This window comes from Gekko japonicus, unplaced genomic scaffold, assembly GCF_001447785.1.
Source record: "Gekko japonicus isolate JY-2015 unplaced genomic scaffold, Gekko_japonicus_V1.1 scaffold234, whole genome shotgun sequence".
NCBI lineage: Eukaryota > Metazoa > Chordata > Lepidosauria > Squamata > Gekkonidae > Gekko > Gekko japonicus.
The window spans coordinates 878,322-903,910 of record NW_015161954.1 but is presented as its reverse complement, the minus strand read 5'-3'; the positions used below and the strand labels follow the sequence as shown (position 1 = coordinate 903,910).

The 25,589-nt window shown below is 43.0% G+C and overlaps 1 protein-coding gene across 1 annotated transcript in view; it reads right to left on the bottom strand.

Moving 5' to 3' along the window:
• Positions 1 to 25,589, bottom strand: part of TCF7 (transcription factor 7 (T-cell specific, HMG-box)) — a 176,109-nt gene that overhangs the window by 25,526 nt on the left and 124,994 nt on the right. The window contains exons 5-9 of the mRNA XM_015429472.1: positions 21,666 to 21,756; positions 10,120 to 10,206; positions 6,999 to 7,109; positions 6,355 to 6,514; positions 3,235 to 3,342 (exon numbers count right to left, since the gene is read on the bottom strand). Of these exons, the coding sequence (XP_015284958.1) occupies positions 3,235 to 3,342; positions 6,355 to 6,514; positions 6,999 to 7,109; positions 10,120 to 10,206; positions 21,666 to 21,756 (557 nt within the window). The remainder of the gene's footprint in view (positions 1 to 3,234; positions 3,343 to 6,354; positions 6,515 to 6,998; positions 7,110 to 10,119; positions 10,207 to 21,665; positions 21,757 to 25,589) is intronic.

Genomic DNA, 25,589 nt, shown 5'->3' with positions numbered 1-25,589 from the left:
CCCCATAATGTATCGTCCAAAATTTGCTTCAGTTAAAATTAGCTCCAGGTGTGGATATTCTGGAATTGTTTCATAAATTATTTAATGGCATTTACAGAATATAGCTCATTTAAAACTTGTCTCTAATTGGATGGAAACCTTTATTTGAAATTTTGACTAAGATGTTGAATAGACATATCAGAGGATATTATAGAAATGGAATAAATGAAAATTATGTGAAATTACATCCAATTAGATGAAAGCACTCCCTCCCCCTCCCCCCTCTTTCTTCTCACTTAATTATTCATGTTTTTTTAAATGTTTTATTGTTAGTGTTTTTGTGTTTCTTTCTGTTGGAACATTTCCATAAGACGGCATTATTTTATATTGGATTTGAGGCTGCAGATGGTTTTGCTTGTTGGTCTTATTGTTATTTGCTCTGCAGTCCCTTTCGACTTTAAAGAGGCTGCAGAAGACAGCCCCCCCCCCTCCCGGCTTGGCTGGCTTCTCCTGCAGCCCAGTTTAAACCAGGCTGCAAGTGAAGTCAGCCCAGGATCAGCCTTGGCTGGCACTGGCTCATCTTGCAGCTTGGTTTAAACCATCCTGCAAGAGACGATTAGCATGAGATGAGAGCTCTGCGCCACCCCAGCTGGCACTGGCTCCTCTGGCAGAGAAGTCAGCCCAGGTTCAGCTGTTCTCACGGGGAGCTTCTGGTGTGCAATCCTCTCCCCCTCCCATTTGTTTCTTCTTGGGTCTATTGGGCCTGAAAAAAAATCAGGATTTCCAAAAAATCCCAGGTTCGAATACCACACTGGTATTAGGATCTAGTATTTTTTTGGGAAACCCAAACCGAAAAAAAACGTGTGTGTGTGTGTGTGTGTGTGAATCGCACACCCCTAATAAAAAGGAGCCCAAGACCCAAAAGGGACTGCAAAACAATACATAATAACACAAAACTGGAATGTGACAAGGATATAGGAGCCAGTGAAAGAAATGAAACAGAGGCAGATTGAAGTGCAGAGAAATCAAACCAGCAGTAGAGCTGAGAAAAGGAGAAAAAGAAAAAAGAGAGAAACAAACCAGGGAAAAATTAACAGGAATCAAGTTGGAAGAAATCAAAATCAAAAGGTATATTCTTGTGAGATCTGAAAATTGGAAACAGGGGGAAGAGAAAGTAGACAGAACTTCTTCTCCCTCTCCACAATACCAGGACTGGAGGACATCCAATGAAACTGATAAGCAATAAGTTCAGGACCATCCAAAGAAAACACCTCTTCACCAATGAGTAATTAAGTTGTGGAATTCACTGCCAGTGGATGTAGTGATGACCACAAGCATGGAGACTTTAAAAGGTGGTTAGGCAGATTCATGAAGGATAGGTCCATGAATGGGTACTATCCATAGCGACTAAAGAAAACCACCATATTCAGAGGCAGCAAACCTCTGAAACCTAATGCTGGGAGGCAGCAGCAGAGGACAGCCTTGGCTTCTATGCCCTGTTGGCTGGCTCTCCCTGGTAACTGGTTGGCCATTGTGCAAAACAGTTTTCTGGATGAGATAACTAATCTCCTCCAGCAGGGCTTTTCTTATGTTAAGCTGAAATATTAAAAGAGTTAAGGTACAAAATTATTTAGAAGAGCTGCAGGTCAGCTACACATAAGTAATGCTGAATATCAGAAGAGTCAATAATAGGACCAAGAAGAAAGTCATAAAAAGGGCCCAAGATACGTCCTTAGGGAGCTCTAGTTGTAAGAGGTAAACGATAACCCTTAGTAGATAACGGCAAAAATAGAAAGAAAAACATGAAATTAAGAAAGCAGGTCTCCACCAAATATTAGGAAAGAAAATAGTAGAATTTTCCATTGTACAATCAGTTACAAAAGATCACCCCACATGATTTAGCAAGTAAAGCATGGATTCAAGGGAATGGCAAAAATTAAATTAAAACCAGAAGAAACACTGAGGCCCTGACGTAGGAAAAGACAATCAATATTTTTTAAAAAAGATAAACTAGAAATAAAGACGGTCAAGAGAAGATTTCTTTTAGATGGGAGAAACAATGGCAGGCTGGCAAGAAAAATGGTAGATAGCAGAGGAGAACGCAAGTTTCAGAATAGGAACCAGGAAAGGAAGAAAGAGCAAAAGATTTTGATGGGAAAGATCAAGCCCCTAAGTGGATGGCCGGTTAGAAAAATACTGAGATTAGCAAAAGAAATGAAGAAAGTGATGCAGGCGAAGAAAACAGAGAAGAGAAGTGATTTGAAGTAGGAAAATAAAAAGCAGAAGGAAGCGTAGTGGGTGCATCACCCATAAAAATGTATCAAACATGTTTTATCCAATGCATCAGGAAGTTTTACTGAACCATCTTCTCTCTTTATTGTACCTTCTACAAATATTTCACCTGGCGGTTCATCAAAAAAAGCTTTAACTAAACACAGACAACCACTGCAACAGCAAACAAAGATATAAATAGCAAGTATGCCTAGGTTTCTTTGGATTGCACCCAGTACAATTCAACAGTTGCTGGAACACCTGCTGTATCTTTGCCGAAAAGATGTATTATAAAAGCCACAGTAATTCACTGCTTAGTGGAGGGTTGGAAGGACACAGACTGAGAAGAGGTAGGTGGTTCATTATGTAGTATGGGAAGCGGATGCTTCACGGCCGTGAGGAGTCAGAAGCCTCCACTGCATGTACATAAGCTTCGACGCAAACCTGAAAGAGCCCCCAAGACACAGTTCTGGCAATGATAGCCTCTCAGCACCATTTGTGGCTTTCACTCTATTGCCAGTGACCAGCAACCTGGTAATACTGCTTGCAGAGGGTAGCTGAGTTGGTTTGTTGCATCAAACACGCTCTGTGGCACTTTGTGACATGAGCTTCAAGAACTGAAGAAGAGCCATGCTGGATCGGATTGGTGGTCCATCTAGTCCAGCACACAGTGGCTAACCTGTTACTACGGAGCTTCCATGGGCTAGAGCCCACTTGCTTCTGTTTCAATGAGGTCTAAGTCCACCAAAACTTGTTAAAATAGTCCTGAAAGGGCCCTTTTTCTTTTCTCACTATATTCTCATTGTCTATTATCCTGACACATGGGAATCCTTTCTCGGTCATCTCTCATTCAAGTATGCATTGACTCCAGACACCAAAGTGGTTATCCACAAAAGCTAGACTATTAGGCTACAGCCAGTTTCAAAACAAAAATTTCTTTGAAGATTGAGCTAAATTTGGTCACCAGAGACCTCGAGTACTCACATAGTTATCTCTTGCAGACCAGCCTGGATAAAGTTGCATGTGAAGCTGCCTTTCCTTGCGGGCCAGTTCATAGTACTTGGCTTGTTCCTCCCGTGACAGTGCGTGCCACTGCAAAGAAACCACAGAAAAAAGTGAGACACAATGGCATACTTCAACACTGTGTGTCCAGTCCTCACAGATTACAGATAGATCAGCAAAGAAAAAAGGGTTTTGTTTTTATTTTTGCTCAAAAATATATGCCTTTTTAGATATGAGTAGAATATAAGAAACTGCCTTGTAATGAAACTGCCTTGTAAACTGTCTTGCGCATTAGTCTCTACTTTGCCCAGTAGTAGCTCTCTAAGGCCTCAGGCAGAAGTCTGTCCTTGCTCTAAACTAAAGGTGCCATGGTCTGAATTCTGAATTGTCAGTGTACAAATCATGTGTTCCATCTGGTATACTAAAGCTAGACTCCTAGACAGAACCCCCTATCTGAAATCACTGCTGAAGAACTCCACTAATGGAGGGAAGTAGCAGAAGCACACTAAGACTACTGATCAAAACAGTTCTGGAAATTCTGAAGCACAGTAAAGAATTTTCCCTCTAGCTTTTCTTTCTTTCTAAAGACTTTCTCTGGTTTCTCAATGATGATAGATTCAGGTGGATAGCCGTGCTGCTCTGAAGCAAGAGAACAAAGTTTGAGTCCAGTGGCACCTTTAAGACCAACAAAGTTTAATTCTGGGTATAAGTTTTCCTGTGAATGCACACTTCATCAGATACATCATGTACATGCACATGGACACTTATACCCAGGATTAAACTTTGTTGGTCTTAAAGGTGCCACTGGACTCAAACTTTGTTCTAGTTTCTCTACTCATGCCAAAGTGTACACTATTGCTACAGTGTCATCTAGGTGCACACTGTTAACCAAGTTTTCTTCAGCATAAATGTGTTTAGGAAGCAAGCCTTTCCTGTATAAACAGAATACAATTCTTTCTTAGTTTTAGAATGTAAACCTGGAAGCATACCCATTGCTGAAGTAAAACTGTCCTGGAAAAAGGAAAAACCCAACACTGACCTGAACAACATTTGTTTCAGGGGACAAATAAAAGCATATTAAACCCAGACGTATACTGTCTAAAGTTCAAATGAGAGACACTGCACAGATTTCTTGGGATTAAACTTGATTGTGTGGCTCATCCATAGAAAGAAATGATGTTTAGATGCCTGCGTTATGTGATTAATCAAGAGAATAAAACATTTGGCCATGGGCCATAAGATTCCAGGGTCAACTCCCAGCTCAGCCATGAACCTACTCAGTGGCTTTGAGAAGGCCAATACAGGGGTAGGCAGCCCTTTAGGGCCAAGTACCGGGCCTTCCCCTCACAATGTCTATCTGTGAAGAGGCTGGTGTGTTAGCAAACAAAAGATGGAAAATACAAGGGTTCTGCTCACCTAGATATGTTGGCATGAAGCTGAGCCCCAACATTACTATCAATGCCAGTGGGGCTTGCTTTGTACCCAGCAGGCAACTGCACAGGTCTAGGTGGTGGTGATGGGAATACACTGTCCAGTACCTTCTTCCATGCCACCATCCCTGGTGGTCCTGCCAGGAATTCAAGGGCTCACCTTGGTTTCTTGGGTGCAGAACCAACCCTGTGTGCTGCTCAGCAAAATAATCTGGCAAGCTGCTGCTTGACTGCACCTTATTTAGACCTTTACACATGTTCACTATACAAGCAAGGCCTGTAGCATGTGAGTGCTGAGCCATTCTCACAACTATATGTGCATTTATTCATCTGGACTCTGGATTTTTCAAGGTATTGGTCCCTGGGTACAAAACTGGAATGGACATGCATTCAGACAGCCATACAAACACTTGAACAGGAATACAGTATGAATATAAGCACGTGTGAATATGGCTCAGCCTATATTTCCTACCTATGTGAAGGAAATAACTGGGATTTACTTCAAAGAATCTGTGGATTGTATGGCACTCCATTACATTAAAAGTGATGCTAGTATCTTTTGAAAATCTCAGACAAATCACCACTTGGTGATGCAGGGAATGTCAAGCAATCAGTGCTAGTACAGAAAGTACTGAAACAAATTTTAGAGAGGAATTGCAGAATTCATTATAGTGGGCCAACTCAAATAGACCATGAAGACCATTTATCTATAGGTAGAATGACTTACTGGGAGACCTGGGATAGGGGCTCCCAACTTTTCTTTCTCTCAAAATCTGGTGCCCGGGGGGCTGACTCCAATTTGGACTGTGGCACATGCAGCTGGGGTGGTGGTCATTAAGCCTTCTCTCATGCCATTATCCCGACAGAAAGTGGCCCCAGGGAGTCACTGGTTTTGCTCCATGAGGCAAGGTATTGATCCTGACTAAAAAGTAGCAGAGTAGACTTAAGTAGCAAAAGATAAAAAAAAAAGTCCTCAGCTCTGTGAAGAACATTTAAGGGGCTGCTGACGCACTGATATTATACTTCAAGGCATGTAACCCATCACTCTACCGTGACAAGGACAGTGGTTTCAGAACCCTTCCTCTAGAGGGTCCATTAATGAAATAAGACTCCCTGCATACAGCTCTCATTCCCAGCTTCACTGAGAAGTCATCCCACATTTACTTAGTTGTATGTGTCCCCAACAGCAGCTTAGTAACCCACCCACCATAAGGCTCCTATGTATATGCCTGGTGAAGTCCCTCAAAACATGGAATTCCGGTCATGTCCTACCATCTTCACATACAACCCCAAAGGAGCATGTTTCTTTTTTCCCTTCAGTTCACTGGATGAAGCCATTTGATTTGGGAAAGGATAATAGTGTGTCCTTATAACTTGTATGTAGTTGTCAAAACAGTACCACCATTTCCTTGGGAGATAGATCAAGATGGGTAGCTGTGTTAGTCTGTTGGTAGCAGTAGAAAAGAACAAGAGTCCAGTAGCACCTTAAAGAATAACAAAATTTGTGGCAGGGTATGAGCTTTTGTGAGTCACTCATCACTAAAAAAAGAGCTACAGCTTCAGGCAGCCAATCAATCCTTTGGGATCTCCTGCCTAGTCCACACACAGTGCCATATGATAATTTATTTTTTTCATTTTTCTGTGTTCACCATCTCATTGTTTGCATTCTCACCCGTCTTCCTAAGATCTGATTGATGGCTGCGCTTTCTTTCAAGGTGCATTCAGCAATAACCTTTGCCCGCATTTCTTTCATATACAGCATAAAAGCATTCAGAGGTTTCTTAATCGTTGGCTTCTTGGCTTCCTTCTCTCTCTTTGGTTCTTGTGATTTCCTTGACAGAAACAGAGGAGGAGGGAGGAGATGAAGAAGGACTACTTACTTCTATACATCAGTGACTGGTCAGAAATATCAATTGCTGGGAAAATGCTACAAGCCATGAGTCAAAATTTATGTTTACATTTTTTTAAAAAATTAAATGAGTAGAATATCATCTCTGGCATGGGCCACCTCCAACAGTGAGCCATGGCTGGATTAGGTGGCCTGATCCAGCACAGACAGATCTTCCTTTTTTGCCATTGTTTTTAAAAGTTGAGGCAAGAGTCTCCAAATCCACTGTTCTAATTTTACAAAACTGTAGATGGGAGACTGATTTTGGGAGGGGAGGGGGAGTAGCAGCCAAGAAAAGGGTTAAGGATCTTCTTCCCACCCACCGCTTCCTTCCTGAAAGTTGTACCCTCCTGCCACCACTCTGCTAATAAGCAGCAGCTAGTTTTGGAAAACGCCCATACCCATTATCCCAAGTCTTGAACACTTACATGTTCCGGTCATAATGATCACCATCTTGTTTCCCAGAGTGGGATGTGATGCCTGCGTGCGGGATTCCTGTGGCATGCATTCCAGGGCTGAGCACCAATGGATGTGTTAGCCTGCAACATAAAATAAGGATGTGACTGCTCGGACTTTGAGGTCTTAAGCACGTACTGATGGTGGACCTGGCTCTTAAAAGGACAAGCTCAAAGCACAGGAAAGCAGACCTTGGTGTTTAAACAGGAATAGGAATAGCTAGGTGCTATACGACAATTCCAAAAATACAAAAAGTAGGACTGTGATGAATGTGGATCAAGAGAGTTATGGAACTGGGCTATTTGGACACAGGGAACTTCAATTATGTTCTGTTGAGTCACCACATTCTGGAACGGCATTATTCTATGAAATTGAGTGCCACATTTGGCAATGGCGACACTGTCTTGCCCAATAATCTGCTCTTCAAACAATAGCTGTTTGACCACTAGGTGGCACTCTGAGTTGTTTTTTCCATAGAGTTGCAACCAAGTGGGAATCCTATTCATATTATATTAGGTTATCCCGACGTTTTGTAAGCAAAGCATTCTTGCTGAACTAAGATCACCTAGTAGAGTTCTGATGACGTCTACGGTGATGCTGAGTTAGCCAAAGCCAAGCCTGACTCAGGGTTTTCTTCCTCCCAAATGTTGTAGTTAAATAAGGGCTACAAGATTTAATTTGGTGTGTGATTAAGCCTAAAGAGCTGTACTTAACAATTCTCTACAGGCACATCAGTTTTCAGCTCCAATGAAAACAGAAAGGGTGGATGGATGGACATTCTGTGTTTGCTTTCTCACACAAAGCTCTTCAAAATTGCCTGTTGGCCTTGCTGAGCAATTCATATCTCCTAATGAGCAACACTGTGGATTTGTAGCCAAATGTATTTCAGATTAGGAAATGATTTCAGTATCAGAAGGTCTCCACCACACTATACCCTCAGCGTGATCTAGCCCCTTTATAAACTTTATGTCAGATGTTCAGATCTCTCTTGTTGACACTGTATTGTTAATGCTGTAAAATAAACAGAGCAGCCTTCCCCAGCACTCCCTCTCCCTCCTAAGTAGTTTGGAGCACAATGGGATCTTTGAGGGCACATCCACCACTGCCAATGCAATCACAGATCAGATCCTGAAAGATTAACAGGGTATGCACCCTTCCTCAGCTTGGAAGAGCATTTTCAACATGAACACATGATGCTGTCCCAGCTTTATGACCAACGCTTCAGACAGCACAATTGCCCCATGGGAGACAACCAACTCTTCATTAGCTCTGTTGGCACAAAAAGAAATGATGCCTTGATTCCAATCTACTGGCATGGCTTGAAGCTTGATCTTTATCTGTCAAGGTGTGCTTTCTTGTCTGCAGAACCTGCCTCGTTCTCCTCAGTTAAGTGAGAATGACGGTGTAAGGAAGGATAAAGCTACCAAGAAGGCCCATAAACTTGCCTATCTTAAATATTAAGATGCTTAGACGGGAGTAAATGCCTCCAGTAGGCAGAAAATTAAGGCAATCACAGTAATGCTCCACTAATAATGTGCCTTCTCCTTACTCCATTACCAAGGGCAAATTCTGGAACGTCTTCATCAACAGGCTCTTCAAAAGCACTCTGATCAGGAAGACACACAGCAGAAGCCAAAAGCCAGCAAGGTCAATGAATGGCACTCACACATATAACTCCCTGTAGGTTAAAGTTCATCCCACCTTCTCAGGTGAAACAGGAAGTTGGCGGAAGTTTGTTTTAATGAATGGTTTCACAATTTACAACCAGCCTTTGCACTGGTGGAATAAGTGCGTGCTAATTGGCTAGGAGCCAATTGTGTGGACCAGAAACCCAAAGTGACCTCTGCCTTCTCCTGCAAAAGCAGGCTTATGTTTTCTAATTTTGCATGAGGCATGGTAGTACACAGTATTCCAGGAGTGACCTGTAGAAATGAATACTCTAGGTCCTGGATTTGTTTTGTGGTCCTATGTATACACAACAATCCTCAGCTGTAAAGGGTCATATACTTCGATGGAAGTAAAGCTGGTTGCTTGATGCCAACTGGTGAATAGTTCTTAGGTGCCATCAAGGAGTTAATTTTCAACTAGCAGAACCCTGTAAGGCTTCATATCTGAATGTAGTGTGGCACATTGAAAGAAGATGACAACAATACAGTGGGTAAGGGCAAGAATCTGGTTGTCTGAACACGAAACTGCCTTATGCAGTGTCAAGCTCTACCTAGCTCAATAGCATCTATTCTGACTGGCAGCAGCTCTCCAGGGTCCCGGGCAGACGAAAAGTCTCCCCCGGCAACACCAGCTACCTGAAATCTTTTGAACTGGAGACACCAAGGATCAGACCTGGGACCTTCTGTATTCAAAGCATGTACTTACTGTACACTGGTTACAGCCTCTGAGCTTAGCAGTTCTCAGTCCCATTTAAGACTGTGAGTTAGTCAGTGATATGGAAACACTTCTATTACTGCTAGTTGGACCCCCATTACATTCGCTGCGTTAAGGGTGTTGTAATGCCCAGGAGGGCACATTGTGCTAGAAACAGACAATAGCATGATTGGATCTTTGATAAAATGTGAACTGAAAAGGGATCACTACTTATGAAATGAATACCTTTCCCCTATTTTTAACCCCAGTAGGGAGGTTTTGTAAGCTTTTGCATTATTAAAAAAACAAAAAACAAACCTGGGACAAATGCAGTGTGTATCCATCACAGGAGATGAAACTTCAGATAAACTCAAAACTATCGTCTGCCTGGAGCCATAAGGAAGCTGGAGATATCTGAACATTTGAGAATACTGCAGGAGTGCTCATATGAAGACTGATTCTATGGCATCTTTATAGGCATTCTCTCTCCTCACAACTATTAGTTGACCAAAGCCAAGACTGTACAGCTCTTCCCCCTTGGGAAATCCATGTTTGTGGGCTTTTTCACTTTAGAAGTTGTCAGTCTAAAATAGCAGAATGCCTTCCCTGTTGCTGCCACTTGAAAGCTTGAGTCTCTCTCTCTCTCTCTCTCTGGCTGCTGCAAGCTCGCATGGCGTGAATTGCAAAAGAAGCAGAGCAGTTGGTCCTAGCTTAGAGGCAGCTTATACTTACCTAGAGACAGTAGCCCCAGCAGAGAGCGCCGACATATAGGGCTGTCTAAATCCACATGACGGGAGAGGGTAAACAGGCTGGCTCTGCCTGGGATCAGGAAGAAAGAGTCCATAAAGCATCTACATCTAGGTGTTTTTCCCTGCAAATACCTTTTTCCACTTGGACTCAATACTGGCAAAGGACAAAGGAGATGCTCCCTTTATACCCTGGCTTCTATCTCAATGTAGGATGAGATAATTTGACTGCAGATGGGCCTACGTTGGTGGGGCTGAAATGTCATCTGAAGCTCCACTAATCCCACCGACAGTGCCATCCTACGCAGAACTGCTCCAGTTCAAGCCCAACAAAATCAACAGGCTTAGACTGGAGCAGTTCTGCACAGGGCTGTGTTGTTAGAACTCAGCTTGTGCTCATCAGCTTTAAAGTGTGCCTGGAGCTCCAGAACCAGTTTCAGGCATCACAAACAACATCCAGATGATCTAGAGGGAGGGGATACACAGCCTCATCTGCGTAAAAAGATGCATTCAGACAATTAACTGGGGCCACAATGAGCATCTCCATTTGATGAATACCCAGGTGCACAACTGCATCATCTTTACACAAATCTCTCCTGCTACATTAGGGTACTAAACTATAAACCTGGAGGTTGAAGTTCCCATTTGAGGTAATTGAAAATGGCTTATTCCTAGCTGTATTGGAGCATGATTCAGTGGGTTGGGGAGATTTAAGATGGCCGGATGTAATGCTGTTCACATCACTTGCTCTCTTAAGTACACCCAGTTCTAGGAACTGGTGTACCTTAGCCACATATCTAATGTGATAAAATCCACTGTCCTTTTAAACATTTTCTATAGATTATCGCTATAGTGTAAATGAAGTTTAGTCTTGTACATGCTAAATTTTTAACAAAGGCTGTTTTCAGTGTCGCTTTATTGTAAGGCTAAAAATATGATTCAAAAGGGATGTACATTCTTTGAGTACCAGTAGCAAATATATGCATTTTTGTTAGACTAATACATGCATATTTGGTTAGTAGCATAGGCTTGTGTGGGATAATAAAAAAGCTATCATATGGAAGCATGAAGAGACAGGACTGAAGGATGTGACTGGGAACAGCTATCAAATTCTAGTGGTCATAATGGAACATAATAAAATTTCACTTATTCAGGCTTCCACTATGTGGCTTTGCCTGATACCCTCTACTTTATCGTTTATGAACGGGGACTTGTAATAACCCACAAGTGGAAGTCAAATGGAGGGGGTCAATTGGCTTCTCAAATGGACGAGTCAGTTGTTCTTTAAGGAAAGAACCAAGTAAGTGTCTGTAGGGTACAAAATAGGCATTATAAACAACACTTTATTGATACATGTGAACGACTGTAATAAATAATGATCAATCCATCAAAATTCAAAGGTTCTCCTCCTCATGTCTGACATGTCAAGTGTGGCATAGCCACATATTTTTTCTCAGTAGAGAACCCAGAGGTAATGATCAGTGCAATTCACAATCCTTCTTGTAGATAAGATCAGTAACGCAGTGACTAATCTCCAGTTTATAGCTCTTCTATCAAACAAGATGAATGAGGCAGTAACAGATCGCAGCCGGTTGCTAGCTTCAATCCCGTGTCAAGCAAGGTCTTCATCAGAATCATGCTTATCTTATGCTACCATATAAAGTGCATCCATCAGTTTTCAAGCTTGAATTGAGCAATCATAAAATCCTAATACTAGAAGGGGAATACTATATCCATTCAAAGTCTTTTGTGAATTGTACCTATACATCATTATTTGTTACAACTGTTTACATGTATCTATAAACTGCTGTTTATAGTGCCTACTTTGTACCCTACAGCCATGTACTTGGTGCTCTCCTTAGCGATCTACTTGTGGCTGAACTACTATTCTTATTGCTGAGTCAGATTAATTGTCATGACAAGGATTCAGTGGTTATCACTACTGTTGCTTCAAGGCAACCTGGCCTTGGGAGATTCTGGGGTTTACTAGCATTGCACCCGCGGCTGGATCAAGTCTGTTTCTATGGAGAAGGTGAATATTATAAACTAAGGAGGCTTCTTAGGCTTCCTGCTGCCTCCTAGCCAAATATGCATCAATACAAAGTGTAACATATGAAGCCCATCAAAAGTGCTTGTTATGATTTGGAAGTATATGACAGCTTTCTTCCAAAAAATGAAGGATTAGCCCTGACCCGGATAGCCCAGGCAAGCCTGTCACACCTCGGAAGCGAAGCAGGATTGACTCTGGCAAGTACTTGGATGGGAGACCTCCTTGAAATAGGAGGGGGGTTCGGTTACCAGAGGTCGCCATGACTTCCAGGTGCACACACGCTCACATGCGTGCACACACACATGCACATATGAAACACACACACGCACAAATGAAGGATTAAATGAAGAAACTTATCCATTGGCCTTTGTCCTGCCAAACAGCAATGATCAGCTTTGCTGTGAGGATAGGCTCCAGATATACCTGTTGACCTTCTCCCAAAATTTATTGTGTTACAGGTATAATGAAACTAAAGATGCTTCTGGCCAGAGAGAGAAAAATCAGGAAGGCAGCCATATAGAAAAAAGCGGCAATTAACGAGCAATTTCAAATATCCTTACATTACCTGGGCAAATGTGAATTTATATACTGACAAAGGCAAAATTCTAGAAATGAATTGTGTCGTAGTAGTTAGTTATGGAGAAGGAAAACGGGGAGGGCGGGGTATAAATCTAACAAATAAATAAATAAAAATAAATAATAGCAGGTGGTGCCCAAGATCTGGGGCAATAAGAGTTACTGAAATGGTTAGGAATATTGACTGAAATATGATGAAATTCAGCTTATAATTAAGAGGGATATTGCCCTGTACATCCAATGTGGTCACCTTAAATTTCAAAACAAAGTTCTGAAAAATGAAAAGATGGTTAAAATGAAGCTTAAGGGGAGGGTTAGATGGTTCACATCTTTTCAGAAAGCTTGGAGGTTATTAAAACTACTAATAGAGGCTCAGATAAAACATACACCATAGCTTAGAATGGTTACAAGTCCACACAAATGCCACCACAGCTACTGAGGCAAGAGAGCTATAAAAGGCAAGAAGACTTCCATTGAAAAGGTAGAAGACTTTCTCATACAAGGAGAAAGACCCACACACACTCTGGCAGAACAAACATAGGTTGTTAAGGCAAAGAAGGGGAAAAACCAAAGAAGGAACATGAGGAGAACATTGCTAAATGTACAAAAACAAAACATAAAACTTTTATTTATGTACATCAGGGGTAGGAGATCAGGAAATCACAGCTTTTGAGAACAAGGTGTGAAAGGAGAACAAGGAGACTGCACAGAAACAAAAAGTGCTGCCATAATGGCACTTCCATTGGTGAAGGAAAACAGGGTGGTTCCTGCCATTTCACCCTTCCATTGCAGATTTTGCCTTGCCCCCCCCCAACACTGCTCCCAAGAGCTCTTTGACCTCACAACAGCAGAAATTCAGGAGGTTCAGTGGACTGAAGCAGGAGGGAGAAGGTGAACTACTCCACCCGTTTCATTCCACTGAGGGTGCTTTAGAACCAATCCAGACAGAAGGAATAAAATGACAGATTTCACAATGGAGAGAAGCAGCGAATTCTCCCAAGGGTCAGCATTAGGACCAGTACTGTTGCATAAATTATCTGGGCACCACGGGGAGTGGTGAGGCTAGGGTTGCCAAGTCATTTTTCATCGGGAGCAGGGGGCTCCCGGCCGGTATCAGTTGCGCGCGCTGCATGCACATCACCCGGAAGTGACGTGATGACGCCAGGCACGCTGGGGGTGGGGCCACGGCCATACAAGGGAAAACCATAGAGTTTTCCCTCGGATGGTCGTGGCCCTGCCCCCAGCGTGCCCGGAGTGGTCGCGTCACTTCCGGGTGACGCGCACGTCGGGGAGGAGTTCCCCCGGGGCGGCGGGGAACGGGCCTCTGGGGCGGGGTAGTATATTTTATAAGCTGCCTTGAGTCTCAGTGAGAAAGGAGGGCTGCAAAAGGTACATAAATACCACAGAAAATAGTGAGGAGAACCCCCACCTAATTTTGTATAAAACAACCTTTTCTGTTTGAGAGGTGACAACTTCCATTTAATTGGCTTTTAAAAAAATATATGGCAATGTCCCCCCAGAAGGGACAGTATTTCAAACTTCACTCACTTTTTCTAGTCCATCTCTGCTTCTCCAAGCCTTCCCTTGACTAGTGAGGGGTATACGGCCACCCACAGCCTCTACAGAGTGGGACTACTTCTTAGGGCTGCTGCTGCCCAGTGAGCCACCTCAAATTTTGTTCCTGGGGTTTATCATTTACCCAGTTGTGCTTCTTCTGAAGTCCCCGGGGGGACTTGGGAAGCCTAGGTGAGGCACCCAAGTTTGTGCATAACAGCGAATTATTCAGGATGGTAAAAGCCCCAGGTGACTGTGAAGAATGCCAAATAGTATTTCCAAATTGGAACAATGGGGACTGGAACAGCGAAACATACACATTTAAATAAGTGCAAAATCCTAAGCCACACAAACAACTCTGTGGAAAGAGATCTTGGTGTTATGGTGGGTAGTATAATAAAACTGTTACCTTGGCAATCTTGAGTATTAATCACTTAAAATACTACCGCAGGGTGCAACGACTTCTAGGTTAGGTAGCTTAAAAAAAGAAGCCACCAAGTTAATGGAGGATAGGTCTGCAGCTAAGTGGAATGTTTAGTTGCAGAAGGCCTTGTGTTTCCAACTCCCAGACACTGAAGACACAGAAAAAGCTGTGGATGAGAGTTACCAACCTCCAGGTGGGGCTGGAGATCTCCCAGAATTGCAACTGATCTCCAGACAACAGAGATCGGTTCCCCTGGACTGTATAGATTTATATCCTGCAAATCTCCAGGAACCTCCAAACCCAGAGTTGGCAGCCCTAATGCGGAAATCCTATCCTGCTTGAAACTTTCTAAGAGGAATCTGGCTGGCTACTGTTAGAAATGGAATGCTGGAGACTGGGGCATCTTGGGGCTAAGCCCCCCGACTTACTGGCAAGGCCCCATGACTTCCCATTCAGCTCAGGGCCCAAGTGGCAGCGGGTGCAGGGAAGGAGCTGGGTATTCCTGTGCAGCTGTCCGGCACAAGGGGCCAGAGTGAATTATCTTTATTTAGATTAGCCAATGCCCCCTAAGAAATTTAAATGCCCCCTGACTAAAAAAAATCCTGGCTACAGGCCTGGCTGGAGCAGATGGATTTTTAAAAAATGTGATGCAGTAGTACTATTCTTGTAAGTTTTCTGATATCTAGAAGTCATCCATGCAATATGGTTTCCCCTGTTTTGATTACCCTTCATACGAAGGCAACCTCTGATCCAGAAGGATCAGCATGACAGACGTTCAGATCATGCACCAACCATAAACCTCACTTGGGCAGCCTTAGGCAAACCACTGTACTTTCACTGTCAGCCCTCCCCCCGATTTGTAGCAGGAGACAATAATGGAGGCCTAGCTTACACAGTTGTAATAAAAGTTATTGGAATAATATATGCAGAGCCCTTGGAACACTCTAAAGCTATAATCAACAGGATTTTTTTGCCGTCTGCTTAAAAACCTGCAAGGCAAACCACCTCTTCTGCTCGAGGAACTTGGAAGTACATAAATATGCCACAAACCAGCCAATTGCTACTGCAGATCAGAAAACCTAAACAGGCTTTGAAGTTTCACATTTGGGGCCTCAGAGGTGAGAAAACATTCAGCGTCAAAGTGACATTCATTACTCCATAGGCCAAGATATTCAGAGAGAAAAAGGACCACAGTCAAGTTTTTCAGTACAATGGATCTGACATGCAAATTAATTCAATTGCAGAATCAATCCATGATTGTTGAACCTTCAGCCTGAAAAGAGCGGCCTTTGTTGTTATTTTTAAAAAGCAATCACCCAACACCATCTCCACAAGAAAAATCACAATGAGACTGACACACCGCCTAAGTGGTTGCCTAGTTCAGCTGGCAGATTGTGCAAATGACACCATTTACAAGGCTTTTTAGGTAAGGTGTGGTGCTAGGCTTCAGTAATAAAGCTCACTGGACTGGACTGTAAGTCATTTTTATATGAGGTTCCTGTCATTCCAGCTAATTAAAAGGAAACATTGCAGTGCCTCTTCTCCAAAATACTTGGCAGGTACCAAAGCCATTCTTTGCTGAACTCTTGCAAGGCAGCTTGCTAAGGAAAAGCTGCTTCCTGTATTAAGACCCCTTTGTGTTTGAAGTCAGCCTCATTCCAGAACACTGAGCCTTAAGAGCCACTCGCATACCGCAGAGCTTGTTACTGGCAGATGGGGAAGCCTTCCTTCTCCTCCTCCACAATCGACTTCAACACTGTTCATGCTGCCAAAATCTGTGCAAAGCATGAGATCCCCCCCCCCAATGAATTGTTTGAGAGCATCAGTTACACGTGCTTCTGGACAACCCCACTGAGTGTGGAGGAAGGAGGTAAAACACAAATGCCAAGAAACGTTTGGATTGCAAATGCAGGCAACCCAAAGAGAGTAAAAACCCTCTTGAGAACAAAGGGCGGGGGGAACAAACGTTTCACTAAATGCTTATACCCAACGGAATTTATGCCTAATTTTTTCAGGGCTGTGCACAAAGACTGTAGTCCAAAGGGGTACTTGTACCTGTTCTTTAGGGCCACTTTACATGACATGCAAAAGTGTATTTTCTAAGAACCTGGCGATAACACATGTGTGGATCATAACATGCAACAACTGTACCTGTGGAATTCTCACAGCTAATTGTGGCTCTCCAGTATAAGCACATACAGCAAAACAATTCTACATGTTTTCATCTGTATATGGGTTTCCTAAGCTTTGCTACAGGTCATAATCTTTGGTGTAGGAATTTCATAACACTGGGGAATTGCAGCTTAATCAGGACTCCCAGGGGCATGTTTAGGGAGGCAGTCTGTTTACACTTTAGTTGTAGGTTGCTGTGGAAATCCTACTACCATCAGCAAATTAAAACAACTGTTTAAAGTCTGAAATACGCCCAATCTATTGAACATAAGTATTGCTTAAGTGAATGTTGGACACTTCATGCAGTCATTTCTATATAGTTTCCTTAGATGCAGCCAAGATATTTTTGTTATTGTTTGCCCTATATCGTAGAAGTTGGGGGCTTGCAAGGAATCATGGTGGGAAGACAATTTGGAAATCCTATCCCACCGCTCAAAGTATCCCTCTCTACTCTCTCAAGGACTTGAGCGGGCTGATTTCAACCCCTCTCCCCCCTTTGTCTGATGCTCAACCGCTCTCAACATTTCATTCCTTCTGAAGCATATTTTCATTGCAATCCTAAACTGAGTTACACCCTTCTAAGTCCATTGAAATCAACAATGCTGAGACACTGTGCGACTGTAATAAAAAAAGGCCAACGCTATGCTGGGGATTATTAGGAAGGGAATTGAAAACAAATCAGCCAGTATCATAATGCCCCTGTATAAATTGATGGTGCGACCTCATTTGGAATACTGTGTGCAATTCTGGTCACCACACCTCAGAAAGGATATTATAGCACTGGAAAAAATGCAGAAAAGGGCAACTAGAATGATAAAAGGGTTGGAACACTTTCCCTATGAAGAAAGGTTAAAGCACTTGGGGCTCTTTAGCTTGGAGAAACGCTGACTGAGAGCTGACATGAATGAGGTTTACAAGATTATGCACTGGATAGAGCAGGTAGAGAAAGAAGTACTTTTCTCCCTTTCTCACAATACAAGAACTCGTGGGCACTCAATGAAATTGCTGAGTAGTCAGGTTAGAATGGATAAAAAGAAGTACTTCTTCACCCAAAGAGTGATTAACGCATGGAATTCACTGCCACAGGAGGTGGTGGTGGCTACAAGCATGGATGGGTTCAAGTGGGAATTGGATAAACATATGGAGCAAAGGCCCATCAGTGGCTATTAGCCACAAGGTATAGATTGGAACTCTCAGTCTGGGGCAAGTGATGCTCTGTATTCTTGGTGCTTGGGGGGGGGAGGGCTTCTAGTGTCCTGGCCCCACTGGTGGATCTCCTGATGGCACCTGGTATTTTTGGCCGCTGTATGACAGAGTGTTGGACTGGATGGGCCATTGGCCTGATCCAACTTTGGCTTCTCTTATGTTCTTAACAAGGTTAGAAAGTTATGATGCTGCTTAAGATTGCACCAGTAGTCTCCATCAGGCCAGTTTTACTTTTGGTTAATTTATGAAGGCATTTTTTTTTTGCATCCATGAGGAGGGAGAGACCCCTATTTTTTCTGTGGGTGGCCCTGTTTACAGCATTAACCCACCCAGGGGCCAGCCAGGTACTTTGAACAGAGCCACATTTGACTATAAATTGCCCTTGAAGGCCTGTTGTACTAGTCCAGTACATCTGTGTTCATAGGATTCATGTACCTCTACCAACTTTACACATTTGTAGTAGATCATGCAATACAGATGTCATCCTAAAATTCCGCAAAATATTGTCTAAACATGCATGCATTTTATACAAGCTTGCACTTAGGTTCTCAGGACGACTTCCTAGCCTTGCTTAAAATGAACTGAACTCATGTAGGGGCAAAGGTTTGAGGGTGACAACCAAAGAAATCATGGAGAAATACCCTGCATTAGCTATGGATAAGAGGTAGCTAAATGCCTTTCCTCTGGGATGGGGTTTAATGATCTGCTAAGAATGTGTCTCACTGCTGTGGCTGAAACTGACAGAATGGCATAGTGGAAGCTCAAAGGCCAAACCAGCTGTTAATCACCCAACAAACCAAAAGCACTTGAGAAAGTCATCCCCTCCCCTATAAAAAAGAGGTTATCATCCTTTTTTTCCTTTTTGGCAGGAGGTTTCCACTTGAATCATTCCTTATCTTTCCCCAATTGCTTCCTTTTCAGCCACAGTTCCTTAAGGCTGCTCTACACGGCCCTCTTTTGTTGTATCACCAGTTAAGTCATCACCCCAAGAGGCAGAAAATTAAGGACAGGTAAAACAAAACAACTTCATTTCTCAACACCCAGCCATTAAAAAATCCAAAGCTGTAGGCGTCATTTCTTTGTGGATACATATTTAGAACATACTATGATTATTGACTGAATAATGCCCTTTCACAATGGTTTACAAGTGGATTTTCCTGTTTCACATAGTAAAATCCAGTTGCAAAGTGCACTATTTAGAGTGTGTGAAAGCAAAAATGTCTTACTGCCCTTCAGTAAGGACTCTGGGGAGGTAGCATATAAATTTCATAAATCAATCAATCACTTGACATGTCTATGCCACAGTTTTATCAACACAAGTCCATAATGGCCATTCTGCCCTTGCCATTGGTACACTGCCATCAGTTGTTCAGGGTTCTTGAATGTTAAATGCACTTTTTAAAGAGAGGCTTGGACACAGCCCCCTCCATCGTGCATGGCAGCTGACTAAGCAGCTGATAAACATCCTGTCTTTCTCCCTGCTTGAGACTATAAAATCTGAGAGGATATCAAGCACCTGGCAAACCATACGATATATGGCTGGTTGGGAGCAACTGGCTTAGTGGGTCCTAAATTGTGCAGGCCAGTCTTAAAACCTGTAAAAATTCACATACACAGCTACCTGTCAGGAAGGAAATACTCACTAGTAAATCCTGATTGCTCTTTCACACAATCAACCAATTTGGAGCAGCAATGACTTGAATAAATTCACTCCAGAGTAAGTGGTAAATTATTTCCTATCTTGAATTTCCTGGAGTGGAAGGTTGATTTGTGTGCTGGGGGTGTACTGGCTGAATGCACATACAGCAGGAGCTGGAGAATGCATGGAGAATGCACAGCACCAACGCATGGAGGACATGTTCGCTTATATGCTCCCTCCCCATGTTCTGGAATGTTTGAAAAGCAGTGTCCCAGATCATAGAGAGGGAATGTACCTGTGAACACTTCCTCCACATGTCAGTACCATGCTCTCAAGCTGGTGGAGGTGGGTCCAGTGTGCTCATGGCCACTTCCACTCGCCACACTTTCAGTCGGTAAGTGGAGGGGACTTTTCCACAGGCTGCCTCTCTTCAATATTTATATGGTAAAACAGTCTTGTGAAACTACCTCATATGGTAAGACCACAAGAGACTATAAAATGCAACGAAAACAAGCATTTTCATCAGACACAATAGCCTGGGATTCTACCACATGGGAGTGTTTTCACAAGGCCATTTCATCACATAAATGCAGAAAAGAGAAGCTGTTTTCTGGTGACTCTTCCACCTTATGACAGCGTGAATCAGCTTGAAGAGTCAACATAGGTTGTAATCTCACATTTTAAGTCACACAGTTCTTCTCCAGCCACCAAATGCCACATCGCATGGGCGATATGGGTTATTAAGAAATTAAGTGGGGTCCCAAAAGAGACTGCTTATAGTTGAATTTGTCAAGTGACCAGAAAAGGATGAGAAGAACAGAAAATGTACCTGTGAAGGAGGATAAAAATCCTAATAAATCCACTAGAAATATTAAATATAAATACGAAATATAGCACATTGACAAAAGCTCCTTAAACAGTTAAGGTAACAGCATGCTAAATTATTGTACTACTGACTACCAGGTGTGTTTCGGCAAGAAGTTGCAAATCAGCAGAATTATATAAAACAATTATATCAACACATGTATCCTGCTGATCAAATACAGCAATTGAAGCACTCTTTGTGAAATGTTAACTACATATGCATTTATAGTGATAGAGCTGTACGTTTGATCAGATATCAGGGAATTTTATTATAAACTGGATAGAGTTATTCTGAAGATTCTTTTTTTATAGGAAGATACCGATTCTATGATGTTTCACTGAAGCGCTTTAGTTGGGTTGACTTTTCGTTTAGGTATTTTAGGCCCAAAATCTCATAATAGACATGCCCTTGCCCTAGGTGAGTAGAATCTAAATTCTGTGATATATCATGTTCTTCCTCATTGATACTATTTTAGAATGGTAGTACAGAGCTGATATAGGGCCAAAGTAGGCAAAAAGGGCACCCCTAAATTTGCCTTGGAGCAAGTTTCCACCAAGCAACTCCTTTTAACAGCACTGTGGGGGCCAGATTCTAGTCAGGACTACTATGACATGGGGGATACAATACAAAATGACACTGGGAGCATTATTTGCCGACAAACCCTCCAGAACCATTTCAAGTTGGAAAAACAGTGTGTGTGTGTGTGTGTGTGTGTGTGTGTGTGTGTAGAAGGGAGGGGAGGAACACTCCTGTTTCTCTGCGCTTCTCAGGAACTCATAATACAAAATGGAAGTGTGTCCACATGAGCAAATTCAAGAATGCTGTCTCATCTACTTTGTCTGTAAAAGATTCTGTATCGAGTTCCAACACAACAGCCCCTGATCCAAGTAAGAGACAGCAGCAACCTCAGTAGCACTGTGGTCTTAAGAGAAACATACTGGAATGGGTACATGCACAATTTCAAATGCTGTAGGAAGGATAGTGGTGCTCAGTTAACACACTTTGGTCATAACCAGTTTCCTCAGTGACAGGCCTTGTATACTTACCATCCCATTGAAGGCGTTATCTGTCCAACCCCACCAGGAGGGAGGGAATAAAAACCAGGGATGTCTGATGTTTGAGCTGGACGGTGAACACCTGACAGAGAATCAAAATATTAGGGTATTTTAAGTTAAACACTTTCTAGCTGTCTTAAGAACAGACAACGTGGACAGTGCAATACCTTTCAAAAAAGTCATGTTTGTTAGCATTCAATAACCAGAATCAATTTACATGCTTTGCCTCCTCCTGTTTACAATCAAAATAAATATTCTCAGCTTTTCCTCTCTTTGAAAAAAAACGGCAAGCAGTCAGTTAAAGAAGCAAGAGGGACAACCATATCCAGAGTGGAGAAAAGATCATAGCTAAAATAGCTATCGACCATAACTAAAAATGCAAGTTGGGAAGTTATTGGTTCAAATCTTAACTCTGCCACAAACTGCCTAGATGACCTTCAGTAAACCCTCTTGGGCACCCTCTCCATCCTGCTCTAGCCCGTCCCCACCCGGGGGTAAAGAGGGGCCTCAGCCAAAGGAGCGTCCGTCAACCAGCCAGCCCCTGGGAAAGGGCACAGGGCTGCTGAGGGGGTGGAAGCCCACCTGGAGGGGTCCCAGCCAATGCCCAGAGTAGAGCCCAGAGAAGGCCGGCCAGCAGGTGGGCGATTCCCATCTCTCTGTCCATCTGGGGAGAGGAGAGTTGACAGAGAGTGAGCGAGGAGCTGTCCTTGTCTCGGGCCACAAGGAGCCATGGAAGGAGGGTGGTGAGTGCCTCCATAAAGTCCCTCAATGCCACTGCAGGCAGGCAGTGTCAGCCCACCCAGCGCCTCCCCTCAGTGCGCATGGGGTGCAGGGGGAAAGAGTGCACATCTGCTCGGGATATTGCCCTCCCTCCCTGAAGAAAGCAGCTCACTGGCTTCTCCCCTAGGAAGGAGAGTCCTGCCTTTGTCTTCCACTCGGGAGCCCCATGCCACCACCAGCTCCAGGTCCAGTGATTCGGGGGGCCTGGGGTGGATAGGGAGTCATGGGGCCTTTGGAGAAAATTAGGGGCTCGGCCCCTGGGAGGCCCCACCATAGCTACGGGCCTGGTTTGAGGTGATATGAAAGCTCCGCCTGGAGTACATAATCTGTGATGGTCGTTTCACACAAGCAAATTATCATCATTGTGTGTATGAATTCCTTCTTCAGGTAGAAACAGTTGACTGCTAACACTGTAGAATTAAGTGGTAGTTGAAATTAGGGCTTCTTCCATAGAGAGGATACCAGGGGTTGAACTTGAGACCTTCTGCAGGCAAAGCACAAGCTCTTTCATTTGCTATTACTCATTTGTAGGGTGTCATTGTCATGTTTGATGCAAAAGTACCCTTTATATTTCTTTTACTTCATTTATACCACAATTATCTCCCCAGTGGGGACCCAAAAAGGCTTAACATCATTCTCCCCTTCTGCATTTTAATCACACAATAATCCTGTGAGGTAGGTTAGGCTGAGAGTGTGTGACTGGCCCCAATTAAGTCTCTGGCCTTTTGGTTGTGGAATTATGAGCAGAAATGTGGAGCTAGAACCTTTCCCCTTCTAATTCAGCAATCAGAAAGATTAGGGGCTTACTTTTTTGGGGGGGTGGAGAAAAAAGCTGGGAACATTGTTGCAATATACCATGACAATGTTACAGTGTTGAAGTGATACAGCTATTGTCATTCTGTTTTAAGCCTAGAAAGGCCCTCTAGTGTGTATGTGGAAAATGGGTGCCATAGAAACTGAGGTAAAGAAAACAGTGTTAGTGTGGGCAGGACCTGAAAAAAATGTGCATTTTCCCATCCACATGGCATCCAAAGGTGCTATGGCTATGAGCTTTCCAAACAAATCACATCAACCCAAGTTTAGGAAATATCATAATAAAGCGAGGGGGGGCAGATGGAAAAAGGACAACTAGACAACTACATCATCTAGATGCTCCTCAAAAAAGTACTTCAGTAAGGAAGCCAAGGCAAAACACCCATGTGGAAGCAGCCCATCTTAAAAGAGGCACTGTGCAGTTTCCAGTCAGTGCTACAATGGCCCTGCCACTGCATGAAAATCCAAAGCAGAATCGGATGTGGTAACACATTCTAATTTTGAGGGCCTGTTTCCCTGTGGGAGGGTTCCAGATTTTTGCTGCACACTGTATGGTTTTCAGCCACAGGAATATCCCCACCAGTTTCTCATAGGAATAAAATGATAACATGCAAAGGATTTATATATATTTTAGAATTCTATCTCCAAAATTCCCACATACAAATTTTACTCACCAATTGGAAAGAGCAGAAGAAAAAATAATAATGCCCAATCCTGTAAATTGTAAACTTTTATTGGCATAACAACACCCAAGTAACAACCATCATTCATTAACCACAGCATTCAGACAGATTTCTCACCTTTTAGAGGCAAGATGTAAAAATCTGGCCACAGTTTCAATAACCGCTGAATTAATGTCCAAACTTAATTCTTTTCTAGCCTATGACCCTGAATTAAGAAGGCTTCCCTCTCTTACACACACACACAAAAACACTACAGATATATTTTGGCACATGTCCAGTCAGCAAAAATTCCACAGCTACAGACCCATAGCAGAGAATCATACTGGGGTACCCATCGCCACATCATACTGGGGTACTGTCAATGGCATCGGCTACAGTTTTAACTTCAGAGAGTGGTGGCAGCTGGGGAGTCCTTACATGCTGAAGTAAGTCTCTGAGGTGCACTCACAGAAACCTTCAAAGCCCCTCAAAGAGTCATGAGAATCTTTTCCATGGGTAATTTCAAGGACAGTTGGGATATAAGGTGCATTGTGCTATATTCCCAGAAGAGCTAAGCAGGATTTGAAACATCCTCACTCACTGTTTCCTGTCAGACTTGGATATTTGCCCTTAGTTGAATTTCTTGTAGATTATAACTTGTTAATGTTTTTCTTCTTTTGAGTGTAATTTACTTTGAAGGGTTGGTGGATAGTTTAGAAAACAAAAGTCTACAGGTTGAAAAAAAAGTTTTTAAATTTGTATAGAGCAAGGAAATGAAAATCTTCCAAAGCCGGAGCAAAAATTCTCAGATTTTGCATTGGCATAAATTAGCTAGGATAAAACTTTGAGAGGGTAAGGATGTCAATGTTTATTCAGTTTCATAGGGTTGCCAGGTCCAGGTTAGAAAATACCTGGAGACTTTGGAGGTGAAGCCAGGAGAGGGCGGGGTTTGGGGAGGGGTGGGACCTCAACATGGTACAAGGCCATAGAGTCCACCCTTCAAAGCAGCCATTTTCTCCAGGGGAGCTGTTCCCTGTCAGCTGGAGATCAGCTGTAAAAGCGGGAGATCCCCAGGCCCCACCTGGAGGCTGGCAACCCTACAGTTTCATCACATTAGCTACATACATCTTTCAACAGTCCCAGTGTTTGGCAGCTTTGTCATTTTGCTAATGCTCAGCAGCTTGGGGGGGGGGGAAAATCAGTAACTGATCATTAGTGCCATGAAATTATAGAAAATTTAGCCACTCCAGAAAAGCTAAGGAGAAACACTGTGGATGGAGCACCTTTTATACCTTTCAAGGTGTGTTTGCTCAGTAATGCAAAATGAGAGTTTATGCAAAGGTCAAGTGGTTTGTGGCCTTCTCGCACATCAAAATGCAAGTAGGGAATCAGACATGCCCACTGCCCACACCACATCAGGCTGGTAGGATGCTCTAGTTCAGGATGATACACCTGAAGTGGCTGCTTGGGTCTCTTGAGCTAAGAAATGGGCCTGATCGTAGTCTGCAACCACAAAGACTCAGTCCCGATCTACCAAACAGTCTCATAACATATTCATGATTTATTACAGTGTCCCACAGACACTGCATGAAACTAAAAAGTAGATGCTTCTGGCCCACACCATGTCCAAATGGACAGCTCAGCATGACCTTAAGGTTGT